General features: G+C 42.6%; 2 protein-coding genes across 2 annotated transcripts; one reads left to right on the forward strand and one right to left on the reverse strand.

Annotated features, from left to right (window-relative positions):
- Positions 1-3,319: 3,319 nt before the first annotated feature.
- Positions 3,320-5,335, reverse strand: fosab (Fos proto-oncogene, AP-1 transcription factor subunit b). The gene is made up of 4 exons (XM_058056610.2): positions 5,032-5,335; positions 4,600-4,827; positions 4,403-4,510; positions 3,320-4,327 (listed from the first exon to the last, which is right to left on the reverse strand). The coding sequence occupies exons 1-4, from the start codon at positions 5,164-5,166 to the stop codon at positions 3,713-3,715; spliced, it is 1,086 nt and encodes a 361-aa protein (XP_057912593.2). The 5' UTR covers positions 5,167-5,335; the 3' UTR covers positions 3,320-3,712.
- Positions 5,336-11,394: 6,059 nt separating this feature from the next.
- LOC131106779 (protein c-Fos-like) lies at positions 11,395-13,467 on the forward strand. Its single transcript, XM_058056184.2, has 4 exons — positions 11,395-11,683; positions 11,801-11,971; positions 12,212-12,319; positions 12,390-13,467. The coding sequence occupies exons 1-4, from the start codon at positions 11,564-11,566 to the stop codon at positions 13,017-13,019; spliced, it is 1,029 nt and encodes a 342-aa protein (XP_057912167.2). The 5' UTR covers positions 11,395-11,563; the 3' UTR covers positions 13,020-13,467.
- Positions 13,468-15,067: the final 1,600 nt, after the last annotated feature.

Below are 15,067 nucleotides of genomic sequence, written 5' to 3' on the forward strand. Positions count from 1 at the left end.
TGCCGAGTCCGAGTTATTGGACGGAGAAATCCCTCCCGTATTCACTGCAGCCTAGTGCGTCAAATAGCTTCTAAGAATAGCACATCTCGGCGCTACAAAGACCCTTAAATATCATATGCATCATATAACTGAAGCGGAGACGCACTCCTCCTCCATTAAGTCTCTCTGTTGCCAGGATGAGTAGTTTTACTTTATTTTCCTTTAATTATGCAGCGGTGCATTTGGATGAGTTAGAATAGTTAGCACCAAACATGAGAAAAATTGATAATCTGCCTTTTTTGTTCTATCCTGCCAATCGGTCAAATATTTGATGTTTTACTGGAAGGCAAATTTGGGGGGGGGGTGACCCTCATTCAGTGGACCTTGGTTTGATCAGGGGCAGACCTGACCCCACGTCAAACACTAGTTTGTCAGGCCTCGGAAATGTCTGGGGAAAAAGCGCCTTGCGCAACTGCCCGTGCAGTCTTGATTTTGAATCCTACGAACGGCGTCATATCATGCTTGATCTTGCTTTGTCATCGCCACGGCAACCGTACAGCTGTAATGTTGCCATGACCTGTTTTACCCTAACTTCTTTGAACGCGACAACAGATACCCTTCAGGTACTTTCGCCTATAATGTGTCAGAACTGGACAGAAAGTGAATGACTGCCATTAGCATGTGGGTGAAGTCGGTTTTCCTTTTTCATCCTCGCTGTGTTCACAATGACATCCAGTCTACCTCACATCATCATCATCATCCTCCTCCTCCTCCTCTCTTCCGAGTTGACTGCCTGCTGCCTTCCCTCCCCTGGGTTTGCTGATGCAGACGCAGTTTGGCGTCATAAAGGTCTAATTTTACTGCCGTTGATGCTGATGTTGGGACTAAAAAAAAACAGGCTGCTACCTGCTATTTCTGCTTCCTGCTACGTCTCCCCAGCCTCCCCATGGAGGTCGCGAGGAGGTATTAATAGCCACTTATTAGGCGGCACATAGCAGCTTTGTTGAGGAAAAAGGAGGCTGACAATGTTGCGCTTATGTAATGCAGCCTGCTGCTGATAGGAAGTTCATTCTATGTCATGTAATAAAAAAAATAAAAAGAAATCACACATACCACATGATGGAATTGGTGGAAATTTCCGTCCAATGGGTGTGGGTTATAGTGAGAACATTCTTACACACACACACCTTATTAGGCAAGATGCCGTGCCACTCACGCGTCACTTCATAGTGCATTATTGACAAGTATACTGATTAGGGAAGGGTGGAAGGACTAAAGTGTTGCACAATTCACACGCTCCTACGCTTCCACGCTTCCACTATTCCAGTGCTTCAAACTTTTTACACAAAGTACCACTCCTTTTGATATCTAACTTCAATTTCAGCACATTTTCAGGTAACACAATTTACCGCAGGATATATTTAGTCATTATAATTTTAATTATTTATATTGAATGTGTATTAAATTGATTTATTTCATTCAAACCACTAGATGAAGCCTATACCAACAGTGGTACTTGTAAGATGTCTAACACAGCCTGCTAACTGGCTAACCATCAACTTATAATAGTAATTTTTAGTATTCTTTTCAGTTTCTGTTCTGATACAGCCAAAATAGGCAACAAAAACAGTACATGTGATTAAAAATGAGCTTTAAACTTGAAAACAACACCACAAATGCAATAATCCAATGTAATGTAGCTAGCTAACTGGTTAGCCGTTATAATATAATAATAATAGTCATTTTAGTCTGCGTTTTCATTTGGGGACAATCTCCAAGCAATACCAAACGTTTAGAAAATTTACCAAAAATAGACAGCAGAACCAGTACAAATGATTAAAAGGGATTTTTAAACTGGAAAACATGATGTGATGATCGTATGTAATATACCTAGCAAACTGGCTAGCAATCATATAATCCTAATTTGTAGTTTGTTGGTTTTGTTCAAGCCCCAAGGCACTGCTTAAAGTTCGTATCCAGTAAAAATAGGAAACAGAAAGCCTAAAAATGATTCAAATTTAACTCTTAAAGTTGAAAACAAGTCAGAAAATGGTGAGTTGTATCTAAACTAACTAGTGGCCCTGACTACATTAATTCCTACCCTGTACAAGTCATGACAATAAAACAGGTACGTTTACACTAGGACCTACTAAACACGCTCCACTCCATATTTTACAACTAAAGAGACTATCATTATATGATTGGTGAATTATTAAACGACACCTTGCTTTACTTTGTCTGTGGGGCTGAGTAGACACTTTCAAATGAGGTTTTTACCGTCGCAAGATGGCGGTCGAAACGTCGCTTTCAGATCCTCCTTGTGTTCCCTATTGCATAAGCGCGCGTGCCACGAACGTGCAGGCTCGTGTCCACTTCTCATCTTTTTAACTCTATTTTCACGCAAACCAGAAGCAAATGGATGTTGTGGTTAGTAAGCCCAACACTCCAAAACATTCCTGTTTTTGTGTGTTTGGATATGTAGTTCGTCTTGCTTTTAACCGCCGCGCAGACAACAGCAAGAGCCTCGTTAAAAGTCTACATTTGGTCACGGAAGTGAGACGTCATGACGCAGCGCAAGCATGCGAGTAAAAAAAAAGCAAAACAAGCACGCACTGACGTCAGAGGCCTGACGTTTGGCATAGTTTACCTTAGCAACACTGGGAACAATAAATAGAAAGGAAAAATACTGCAGACGTTTTAAGTGTGTTTTAGGAAAACTTTCACACGCTTACTGGGCATAATTACAACTAAAGTAATCCTGTGCTATTAGGTTAACAATACTTATTATGGTGGTAGTATTGGGCTGAGAATTGTTTATAATAGTTATGGCTAAAGAGGGTTAAAATATTAGCTACACCAGCAATTTTACTTAGAACACTGAAATTAAAAATATACGATTTTTTCAAAGGCAGCATTTTTTTTTTACATCAAAGTGAGTTCATTCAAAAACACATGTTTTAATTCATTTTCTACCTCTTATCTTCATAAGGGTCACTGGCATGCTGGAGCCTATCCCAGCTGTCTTTAGGGCAAAAGGCGGGGTTCACCTTGGACTGGTGGCCAGCCAATCACAGGGCACATATAGACAAACAACCATTCACGCTCACATTCATACCTATGGACAATTTGGAGTCACCAATTAACCTAGCATGTTTTTGGAATGTGGGAGGAAACTGGAGTACCCGGAAAAAACCCATGCATGCACGGAGAGAACATGCAAACTCAGCACTGAGTTCCCCGCGGTTGGAATCAAACTCGGGTCTTGTGGGCTGTGAGGCCTGCATGCTATACCATGCAGACTTATGTCTGCCAAAACAACAAAACCACCAGACAAAATGAATCAATTTAAATATCACTAACATTTTATTTACACATATCTTACAAGCATTCAATGTTAACCATTTTGCTGTGTAAAAAAATAAATTTAAATCTCATAAATTAAGTAAGACCACCAATGTTTTCACAGAAAACTTCATACAAGATAAGATAGACCACCTGGACCAATGGTTAAGTTTTCACAAGCATCTCATTTCACGCTGCAAAATCAAAACTATTGCTCTAAATAAGACAACACTAATGTAGCACCGTGAAATCATAACTGGTAGATGACTTGGTGTTAGTTGAAACATGCTTGCTACAATGGTGTCAAGGTATACAAAAGTCTTCCTGATACATCCCATAGCCCTGTGATCCGTTTGCTCTATTGGAAGAGTTCATTCATGAAAAGAGTCTCTTAAAGGGCCAGCAGCGTTGGCGAGTTGAGCGAATCAGACGATTGCTCGTTGCTGCTGCTGCCCCTCCTGTGGGCCACGCCGCAAGTGGGGAAAGTGTCCGCCTCAGGGAAGGTGAACATGAAGGAGGACGTGAAGGTGGTGCACGCCGGGGTGCAGGTCACCACGGGTGTGCACAGGGGCTCAAAGTCGCTGCTGCTCACTGATGGGTGCAGCACCTCCCAGTCCTGGGCGGCGCACAGCGAGCTGGACAGGTCCACCTCAGGGACAGACCTCGCCGACCTCTCCAGCTCAGTCTTGGCAAGGAGATCCAGGGATTCCTCCAGCACGGCAGAGGCGTCCAAGTCGGTCATCTTCACCACGTTGGTGGTGGTGGTGGTAGTGGTGGTGCTGGTGCCGGAGAAGATGGATGTCGTGCTTGGCTGTGGGCTCCCAGTGGACAGGCAGGAGTGGGCAGGAGAGATGGAGGCCACTGGGAAGTCTGTGTCCAACTCAGCTGGGACTTTGCAGATGGGCTGATGGGCCGCCAGGATGAACTCCAGCTTCTCCTTCTCTTTCAAAAGGTTTGCAATGTCATTCTGCAGGCTGGACTTCTCCTCCTCTAGCTGATCAGTTTCCTGAAATAGTAGACTTATTAGCTTAACGTGCTAGAAAATGTCGTGAAGAGCACTTCCAATGGAGATGAAACTTACAGCTTGGAGGGTGTCTGTCAGCTCTCGCCTCCTGTTGCGGCATTTTGCAGCCGCCTGCTTGTTTCTCTCTCTGCGGATTCTCCTCTTCTCCTCCTCCTCTGGTGAAATCTGTCCACAGAATGTCCACACGTTAAGTGACCCGTGTACAAATTAGCAACACTCTACTTTATACAGATGATGGGTCTTCTAATATTCACCTGTTCCACTTTGCCCCTCTTGGTGGAGGAGTGAGGCCGTGATGAAGCAGCCTTCATGGCCCCTCTAGGGTAGGCAGGGCTGGGTCTTGAGTCGTAAGGGTGAGCTCTGTGTGAGGGGGCCACAGAGGAGACAAGAGGCTGGACCATCCACTGAAGGTCTGGGCTGGTGGAGATGGCTGTGACCGTGGGAATGAAAGAGGCACTTGAGGCTGTCAGGTCGGTGAAATCCTGCAAGGAATAAGAGAGGAGTTCAGGAGGTGGGGAGACTGTGTTTTATGAATGAAAGTGAGGGCCTACTAAATATAGCCTTATGATGTCATCAATGACGTTTCTATGGAGTTTCTGCAATGTGTGCTATTCCTAGACGCCATTTACGCTTAACATCAAATTAATATGCAGATTTTAATAAGTGCTGATTGAAAAGTGACATACCTGAGACTGTGGGGAGCCCAAGCTGGAGTAAGAGCCGGCAGGTGATGGGTAGTAGCCCACGTTATCACCCGCAGGAGACGCGGTGCTGCACCGGGAAGAGGAGTCGCACTCCGGGTTAAAAGCGTTGAACATCATCGCTGCAGCAGAAAAAAAAGATCCAAACAAACTCTACAGAAGTGAGGGTTGTCTTTTGTTTAACAAAACAAGTTAAGAGATCCTCTCCGTAGGCTTGTGAGTAAGTCCCAAAGTGCGTTGCTGTCTTTCGTCGTCGAGAAGGTAGAAAATAAACTGGCAGCAATGACAGCTAGCAGTGCTTTTATAGCCTGGGAATGGGCCGGACTAATGACGTCGACAGGACAGGGGGGAGACACAGGGTGGCGAGCGACACAAACCCGGAAGAAAAGGCGAAGCCAGCACATTTAATCTCAATTGAAAACGCTTTATACACTAAAAAAATGTAATTTAAAGCAAATGTAAGAACAATTATGCTAAAAACCGCCGATAGTTAGCATGATGTACCTCGCGTTCGCAGAGAATGGAAGATTCCTCTCTGGGATCCCCAGTACGTCATTTGCCAAATATGGCGCATCCTGTAAAGGAGGCGGGCCCTGCTGGGAAATCCGAGATTGGCCGACGTGACGTTACGTAAAAAAAAAGACAACAAACAGGGAGGCTGTTGTGAAAAGTCAACTGCTAGAGATAATGCTCAGCAAAAAAAAGTACATCCCACACATACACATAATCTGAAGGACATCAAATAAGTGATGAGTTGTTCCAAACGACAGCATTTCTAATTTTAGAAATTATAATATAACATAGGATACGGAATATGCCCCATTCTAGCAAAATATATCATGACAATAATGTAAATAATTAATCCCGGTTCGGAATCATATGTATACGACTATAAATGTATTGTACTTTGCACATTTTCCTCTTATTGTGCACATGTTGACATGTTTTCAACCATATTTGGTAACTTCCAATGTTCTTCCATAACACAGATAACAACACAAAGTTAAATACACAAAAGAATGTGTAAGGAATGTCCCTTCAAGGGCTAAAAATATATTTTTTATCTGAGCTCATTGTGTTTTTTGGTTATTTGTCTGCGTAAGGACCTGCACTGTGTTGGAATGTAACAATGAACATCACTATGCAAAACATCCCATTGAAAGGTACAGCGTGTCAGTTTACGCCTGTCCTATACCCCGGGGCAGTGCTTGTACCTTTATGAAAGGTGTGTCTATAGTTGCAGAGCAAGTGTACTTTTCCTCACATTGGAACACGAGCTTAAAACAAGAAAAAGGTGTTCCCTGACATGTCATGGAGGGAATCCTGCAACCTCTGGTCTTTTCACTTGCATCATGTATAGCTTTGATGGCAAACACTGGATTTTATTCCACTTCACAGCCGCAGTTCCTGCTAACCAGCCTCAAATTTTCATATATTTTGCTTCTTTTAGAGATAGGAGACATTTTGATTTGATTCATCTGCATTCATTTAGCTCTTTACAACTCCCATCAGGGTTTTATACTTCCAATAACGATCATCCAAGAGTGAGATCGTCCGGTACTGATCACATGGCTCAACTGTACATTTTTCAATGTATTTATGATGAGTGCTATTGGTATTGGTCAGTGGTGGGCAAACTACGGCCCGGGGGCCACATGCGGCCCACCAAGTGTTTGAATCCGGCCCGCCAGTTGCTTTTTCAGTATTTCAACTTTTAACATACAAACTGGCAACATGTCTTATTTAGTCATTTTTTTTTTTAAATGTAAAATTTAGTGACATAGTTTGATGTTTAAAGTGCTCCTGAAAAAAGCCACATGAGAACATACAGCTACAATTAGACAAATCATTCAAGGAAAATGTGTGTGTTAAATACATGTTCTGGCCCCCTGGACAATTTTGTTAACTCAATGCGGCCCACGAGTCAAAATATTTGCCCACCCCTGGTATTGGTGATGCTGGATAATTCCAACGGCCTCTGGCAAATAGGTCATTATTTTGGGGTGGATTGTCTGTATGTTTATTAAACAACAACACACACTGTGGGACAAAAACAAGCTCCAAACTAACCGCATTGCTTGATTGTTTTAAAAAATACAATTCCCTGTGGTAGGTGGCCGATCCATCAGAGCATAAAAAGTAAAAAAACAATTACAATTATTAAAAATTCATTTTTCTTCATATCTTTTCCAACACCATTTTTCATAAACACTTATTTGAATCTCATACATATCTAACGAAGAGTCCAGTGAGTGAACTAAAAATTATACCTAATTTTGTTAGAAATATTTGAAAGAGTCTTACATCATCAATAATAAAATAAATATGGGAAAAGTTTATGGTGTTTGCTTTTGTTTTATTTTAAATAGTTCACGCAAACTATTATATTGCACTTGTAACGTGTACTGTATACAGATGCAGCTATAGAATGTTTTTTTACATATGATTATATGTATAAGTTATATATAAGTTATGATTACATCTAACTTCACAAATGTAATAAAGAAAAACATAAACCGCATGTCTCCACGAAAGTCATTTATTATTTAAAAGTGCTTCAAGTAAAAGGCTCATTAATATGTAAGTTAGAGGCTTTGTGTTTTGTTTCCCGCGCAAGTGTTTTGTTGAATATTCCTGGTAGTCATAGCAACACTCCACCCCTTCGCGGCAGTGACGTATTCCTTTCATATGGCAACCAAGATGGATTATATATACACAGAGGTATCACTCAGGCGGGTGAAAAAAAACCTAGACACTCCTCTGGCTGGTTATGAGACATGACGTCAAAGAGAAGCTTCGAGAAAGAAGGCAGAGTGAGAGGTCTGTCGTCTGGTGTCCGTCCGTCTCTGTGTGTGTGAAATAGGACACCGGCAAGGCGATGGCACTGTGGCGTCTTGCAGTATTTTGTTTGCCTGGTTGGCAGGAGGACAAGCTTGCCAGTCACGCTAGTTGCCAAAGTACTACTCTTTCATAATAGTACTTGGCAACTATGGCGGACATGTTCTAATGTTCTACTAAATAGTTGAGGCTGCACTTGGAGGTGGCCAGATTCTCACGCTGCTTTCATGTCAAGATATCTTTTGTGGTGACCTTTGACCCCAAGTCAGCCGACCACCTAATGAGGTGCCAGTAAATGAGCCCCCCCGCTTAGAGGGGCAGCGTCTGCCGGGAAGCAGCCCCTCTGAGCGGGGAGAGAGGAGAGAGGCCCCCGTCGCTATTCTATTCACTACAACGGCCCTGTGACATCATCCACAAGCTAAAAATAGCCCGTAGGAATGGCGCGAGGGTAACACTTAAATACACCGCCAGACACATTTTTAGAACGATGAGGGAGGGGGTTCTACCGTCACTAATATTCTTATTTTGGATATAATGTCAGTGCAAGGCCTAAATAAGCAGCAGCATGCTGCTGTTTTTATGGACCTTTTTTAAAAACACCAATCAAAGATCCTTTATATGACAGGAGACATCTGCTGTCTTGAAGGACTTACTTCAAAAAGTCGAAGTTCCTATTTAAGGCAGGAGTACTCAAATAGTTTTGAGGAACCTATTGGAAAAACACTCGTCAAATATTCTCTATACGGATAACACATTCTGATTTTAAGGACTCGAGTCAAAGATCCTCTGTGACTCTTTTCACTTAACGATGTGACTATAAAAGGAGATTTCACTTAGCTTAGCATCATTTGAAGCAGGGATATCCCGGCCCTTGACAGGAACCAGTTCAAAACCGACAATACAGAGCACACTTGTGATATAGAAGAAGGCACAAAACGAGTGGTTTATAAGCAAAAACACCAGTGAATTGAAGAATGTCAATAAAAATGTTGAGGATTTTTGAGATAGCATTTCGCTCACTGGTCCTTAGAGCTTCTGCCACGTAGAACTGGAATTTTTGAATAAGGTCCTTAAAAACAGAGGAGAGCCCCTGCGCTATAGATGATCTTTGACCAGCATTTTTGAAGAAAGTCTTAAAAGTCTGCACAGCGCTCTTGTCAGACAATCTTGGACTAGCATTTTTGAAGTAAGCCCTTAAAATCAGCAGAACACTTGTGTCATATAGAAGATCTTTGACTAGAGTTTTTGTACTAGGTCCTTAAAAAATGGCTGCGCATCTGTCACAAGATCTCTGACTCGTCTTTTTGAAGCAAGTTCTTAAAATCAGGTCAACATTCGTGTCATATAGAAGATCTTTGGTTGTCGTTTTTGAAGGAGGTCCCTAAAAACAGCAGTGCTCCTGGCAAATAGACGATCTGTAACTAGAGTTTTTGTTGTAGGTATTTAAAAACAGCAGCTTGTCATATAAAGGATCTTTGACTCTGAGGTCTGAGGTCCTTCAAAACAGCAGGGCTTCTCTCACAGAGGATCTTTGACTCGTGTTTCCTCTGTGACGTTCTGCTGTTTTTATGGCTCTACTACAGAAATCTTTGTCAAAGATAATTTATTCAACAGGAACATGCTGCTGTTTTTAGGGACCGCCTTCAAAAACGACAGTAAGATCCTCCTGTATATACTGTACGACAGGAGCTGATTTTAGGGACTTATGTCAACAACCTGAGTCAAAGATCCTCTGTGACAGAAGCTCAGCTGTTTTAAGGACTCACTTCAAAGATCCCGAATGTGATTTGGAGTACTGTTTTTCAGAACCAACTACAAAAACACGAGTCAAAGATTCTCTATGCATATAACCTGAGTGTGCTTCTGATTTTACAGACTCCTGACTAAGATCCTCCATAAGACACAAGTGTTCTGCTAATTTCACGGCCTTAGAAAAAAACACGAGTCAAAGATCCTCTGTGACAGAAGCTCAACTGTTTTAAGGACTCACTTCAAAGATCCTGAATGTGATTAGGAGTACTGTTTTTCAGAACCAACTACAAAAACACGAGTCAAAGATTCTCTATGCATAAAACGAGAAGCAAAAAGAGAAGCTCTGCTGTTTTGAAGGGCCTCAGACCTCAGAGTCAAAGATCCTTTATATGACAAGCTGCTGTTTTTAAATACCGACAACAAAAACTCTAGTTACAGATCGTCTATTTGCCAGGAGCACTGCTGTTTTTAGGGACCTCCTTCAAAAACGACAGCCAAAGATCTTCTATATGACACGAATGTTGAGCTGATTTTAAGAACTTACTTCAAAAAGACGAGTCAGAGATCTTGTGACAGATGCTCATCCGTTTTTTTAAGGACCTCATACAAAAACTCTAGTCAAAGATCTTCTATATGACACAAATGTTCTGCTGATTTTAAGGGCTTACTTCAAAAATGCTAGTCCAAGATTGGAGTGTTGTGCAAATTTTTAAGAGTTCCTTCAAAAATGCTGGTCAAAGATCATCTATAGGGCAGGGGCTCTCTTCTGTTTTTAAGGACCTTATTCAAAAATTCCAGTCCTACGTGGCAGAAGCTCTAAGGACCATTGAGCGAAATGCTACACAAAAATCCTCAACATTTTTATTGACATTTGTCACATTTTTTTTTATCACATTTGTCATTTTGTGCCGTCAAAGATCTTCTATATCACAAGTGTGCTCTGTATTGTCAGTTTTGAACTGGTTCCTGTCAAGGGTCGGGATATCCCTGCTTCAAATGATGCTAAGCTAAGTGAAACCTCCTTTTATAGTCACATCGTAAAGTGAAAACTCCCAACTGTCACTGAATGCATCATGGAACATTGTGTTGCTTTCATTGCTGCCTCGCTTCTTCCTGCTAAATAAAGCACTGATCAATTACTGACGTCATCAGGCGCACACCTTAGCTGTCTTGTTCGGCGAGCGCGGTTGGGGGCGGGGGGCTCTGAGCGCACTCTCAACTGTGTTGCGCCCCTGCCCACCGGAAGTGCCATATATGGTCCGATGTGTTTGGCTATTGGTTGCTTCTTTTGCCGGTGGTCTCCTTCGACACGCAGCGGCAGGACACGACACTAGAGATGATTTTACTCTTGATTTAGTAGCCATATAAAATAATATAACAATTAAAAATCACACAATGATAGCAGAGGCTCGGCTTCGGAAGGCATTGCTAGCTTACATGCTGCAGCGTTACGAGACAATGGTGCATGATGTATATGATGCAGATGCTGCATGCATTACGTGACGTCGTTCATTCATGCAGAGGATCGCCTCTTCTGCGCAGGGGGGGTGTCGCCTCATACAATATTATTTTGCCATATGCATTAAAAAAATGATACAATATGTTCCTAGTTGGTGATTTGTTGTACTGATACGATGCCTTAAAAAAAGAATGGCACCCGTGTTTTCGTATTTCCCCACCCCCCTTTTCTCTGTAGAATGGTCCGCTCTCCCACATTTCATTCATAAAATTCCAGCTCACTATAAAAGGCGGGTCCTCCTCTCCACTCTGCACTCTGTACCATTCAATATCAAGCTGGCTAATGGAAGATAAGTAACCATTTTGTTTTTTTACGTGTTTTTTTTTTACATCTAGCGCCTTTGTTTTTAAATGCCCTGAATTGTATTTTATTTCCCCCTCAGATATAAATACTAAAATAATAATAATAATGCACCCGGATTCCAGCGCTGAGTTCGACTCCTCGTCCAGCTGCAGCACAGCATCGCCTGGCGGGGACACCCCAGGGTGCAGCATGCATCCGTCTGACTCGCTTTCATCAGCAGCTGAGGTAATAAAAAATAAAAAAAAAAGCAAAACAGAAAATCATGTAAAAGAAATGCTTTTAATGACGCATTCTTCACATATGTCGATGCATGTTTTTGTGTGTGTGCATGTGTATGTGCAGGATGTCGACAGCGGTGATTCCGACCGCCTTGTCCCCACTGCAAGTGCACTCTCGGCGGATGCGAAGTGCACGCTGCAGCCTGCCTCGGTCTCCTTTGTCTCTCGGGGAAAACGTAAAGGTGGGAGCAAGAAGGCGAAGCCCCCCAGCGGCAGGAAAGGGCAGAAAGAGCAGGTACACACACAGAAAGGAAGTATGGATGTGAATTATTGCACGATATGTTGTCATGTTGCAGTGTGCAGAAAAGGGGACACCGTGTGCCCGATCATAACAACAGCCTTCACGCACATCAGACATGTGGCGCATGCATGCATCATTTAAATAAAAATGGCTCTGCAGCGCCCCCACATCAGCATTCAATGTAGCTACCCCCCCCTTTTTTTTAAATGGTCCACTTCTCTTTTTTGTCTGCAGCCTTCCAAAGAAGAGGAGGAGAGGAGGAGGATTAGGAGGGAGAGGAACAAAATTGCTGCAGCAAAGTGCCGGAACAGGCGCAGGGAGCTGATAGACACCCTGCAAGCCGTCAGTATAGCCATCACATACAAGATAAACAACACTGTTCATCATTAAAGAGCTTTTATCTACAATGCAGGAAACTGACCAGCTAGAGGAAGAGAAGTCCAGCCTCCAGTCAGAGATAGAGGAGCTCCTGAAGGAAAAGGAGAGACTGGAGCAGGTCTTGGCCTCGCATGAGTCGTCCTGCAAACTCCAGCAAACTGAAGAGCAGGGCGAGGAGGACGCAACGATGCCGCAGGATGCACCAGCTTCCCCACAGATGTTGCCTGAAAGCACCACAGGTCAAGAAACAGATCGCTGCATCCCAGCTGCGGCCATCTTGGGCAACTCCAACATCCTGCTGTGCTCGAGCGCTCATGAAGCAGCAGCCCTGGAGGACCTAAAAGACGATTTGGATGATCTGGTGCCCAGCTTAGAGATGGAGGCGGTGGCGTCCGAGGTAGCCGGTGCGGAGTTCGTCCCCGACATCATGGACCTGAGCGGGCCCCTCTGCCTCCCCGACTGGGAAACCCTGTACAAGTCTGTGGCCGGTGACCTTGAATGTCTGCCGTCTTCCAGCCCCGCTTGCAACTACCGCAGCGTCTTCTCCTTCAACCTCTCAGAGATGGATGCCTTGGCGGAGGGCGATGAGGCTCTCAGAGGCGGTCTCGCCGCGTCAGAGTTTATGATGGATGGTCTCAACTCTCCAACATTGCTGGCATTGTGAATGCAAAGAGGGTTTATATGCAATCATGCTCACATTGTATCCAAAACATGAGACGATGAATCTGTTTATTTTGTTGTTGCTGTTGTGTATATGTTTACCGTTTATGGCAGGGTTGACTTCTTCCATTCTGATGGTGCAAGTGTCTGGAGTGAGAAAAACATGCATGCAAAGACACCTTGTGTTTTATCCCTTCAATGTAATGTGAAGATGTGCTGTAAACAAACGTGTGGTTTAATGAATAATAAATACATCTTAGCAGGGTTCCTAATGTGTAGCAATTAGATGTTCCAACAATTTCCATGAAAAGGTTGCTCCATCTATTTTGAGACGTATTTTATCATATTGTTTATTTTTATACCAAATATGTCAGACGCAAAGAAAAATAAATAAAAAAAGTGGCATTAAAACACTTGTTGATTTTATATTCATTTCTGGAAGGAGGACTGTAAAAAAAAATCTGTAAAATATAAATAAAAAACGCTCCTAATTACTTATTCATTGGCGTCTCTGTGCCCCATGACACGGCAGCGACGTCATGACGCCATCAACGTGCCACGTCACTTCCGTTGACCATATTTGGGGGCGATCGCGAGGTTGTTTTGTTTCTATGGCGACGTCTGTCTTCGCCGCCGGGCTCCGAGTAGCGGGAATGAAAGGGAGCTTTTTTTATGTTGTTGTTGAACGTAAAACAAGCACCGCGAGTTTCCATCATAATTGCTCGAAACGGCGTATTATGGTGCATGTCGGGGTTTTGGTTGAGAGCTGGCTAGCTAGCTAGTTGAGAAGCTACACGCTGCAGTCTTAGTAGGTGCATTCAAGGTGACTAGTTCTGCTTCTGCGCGGTTGACCTCTGAGGTAGTACACTGCATATACAGAAGGGGGCGCTGTTTGTGAGGCCAAAACATTAGGAAGAGCGAGCCCACATATACAATATACAATTCCCTCACGATGCTAAACAAGGTAAGCTTAATATGACAAAGCACCACTGAGAAATGAACGCCCCCCTCTGACAGGTGTCAATAAAAACACCACACTGCTTGCAGTTGTACCTAATGTTTTGGCTGGTTAGGAGTGTACATTCCCTTTATTACGACTGTTTCCCCATTTCCCATTTTTAGCTCCATGATGGATATAGCTTGTCAGTGCTCATGTCCTCTGACTCACTTGCTGTCGGCTCTGCTCTGCATTTATTAAAAAAAAATGTTTCAGTCCAACACTTCTCACCTTTGCCTACCTCAGAGCTGAAAAATATCACACAGCTGTCGGCAGCCACAGCCTTTTAATGAAAGATATAGTGTTAAAGTGTAATTACTTCCATACAGGTGTATACAAATATCACCTGTAGGTTCTTGAATACAGGTACACACAACGTAATCCTGCTAACTTTCAAACAAACACTGCAATAAATCGTACAAACTCGTAAAGAGAAGAAGACTGCACAATAATGGGTGTAAACAACCACAATGTATCCCACCTCTATGATACTGTAATCTGAGAAAAATCCTCCAAAATTGTCAACAGTGTTTTGTGTGCGCGCACAGTCTAGCTCCAAATGTGAAAATTGTTATAGTTGTAAATAAATTATTTTCATGTTAGACAACCCTTCTTTGTATTGTTTATGTTGTGGTACAGTTGTTTTGATATTTGAGCGGTCACAAAAGCTAAAATATTTGTGTCAAAGTGAAATTTTAGAACTGATATTTTGCTGAAACTTACCTACATTAAACTGCTGATTACTCAAGAACAGAAACAGGTAGAAACAAACTTTTTCCTCTGCTTTCTTTTGGTAGTTTCCATGTTTATATTATTAATTATTATAATATTCTGTGTGCCTTGAAAAATCAGTCAAACTCCCCAAAAATGGCCAGTACTGAAGGGGTTGTCACATTCATTTCTTGGTCTTAATGAGGTTGTTGCTATTTACTGTTTTCTTATCATTACCAACATTATCGTGAGCCTATGAATGAAAAAAGAAGGCATCTCCATCCCTGTGCTGCATGTCTCACATTTGCTATTATTTCTCATGCACTCACTCTTTCCAGGTCTCA

The sequence above is a fragment of the Doryrhamphus excisus genome, linkage group LG19 (genome assembly GCF_037039965.1).
Source record: "Doryrhamphus excisus strain RoL-2023G ecotype Guam linkage group LG19, RoL_Dexc_Guam_v1.1, whole genome shotgun sequence".
NCBI lineage: Eukaryota > Metazoa > Chordata > Actinopteri > Syngnathiformes > Syngnathidae > Doryrhamphus > Doryrhamphus excisus.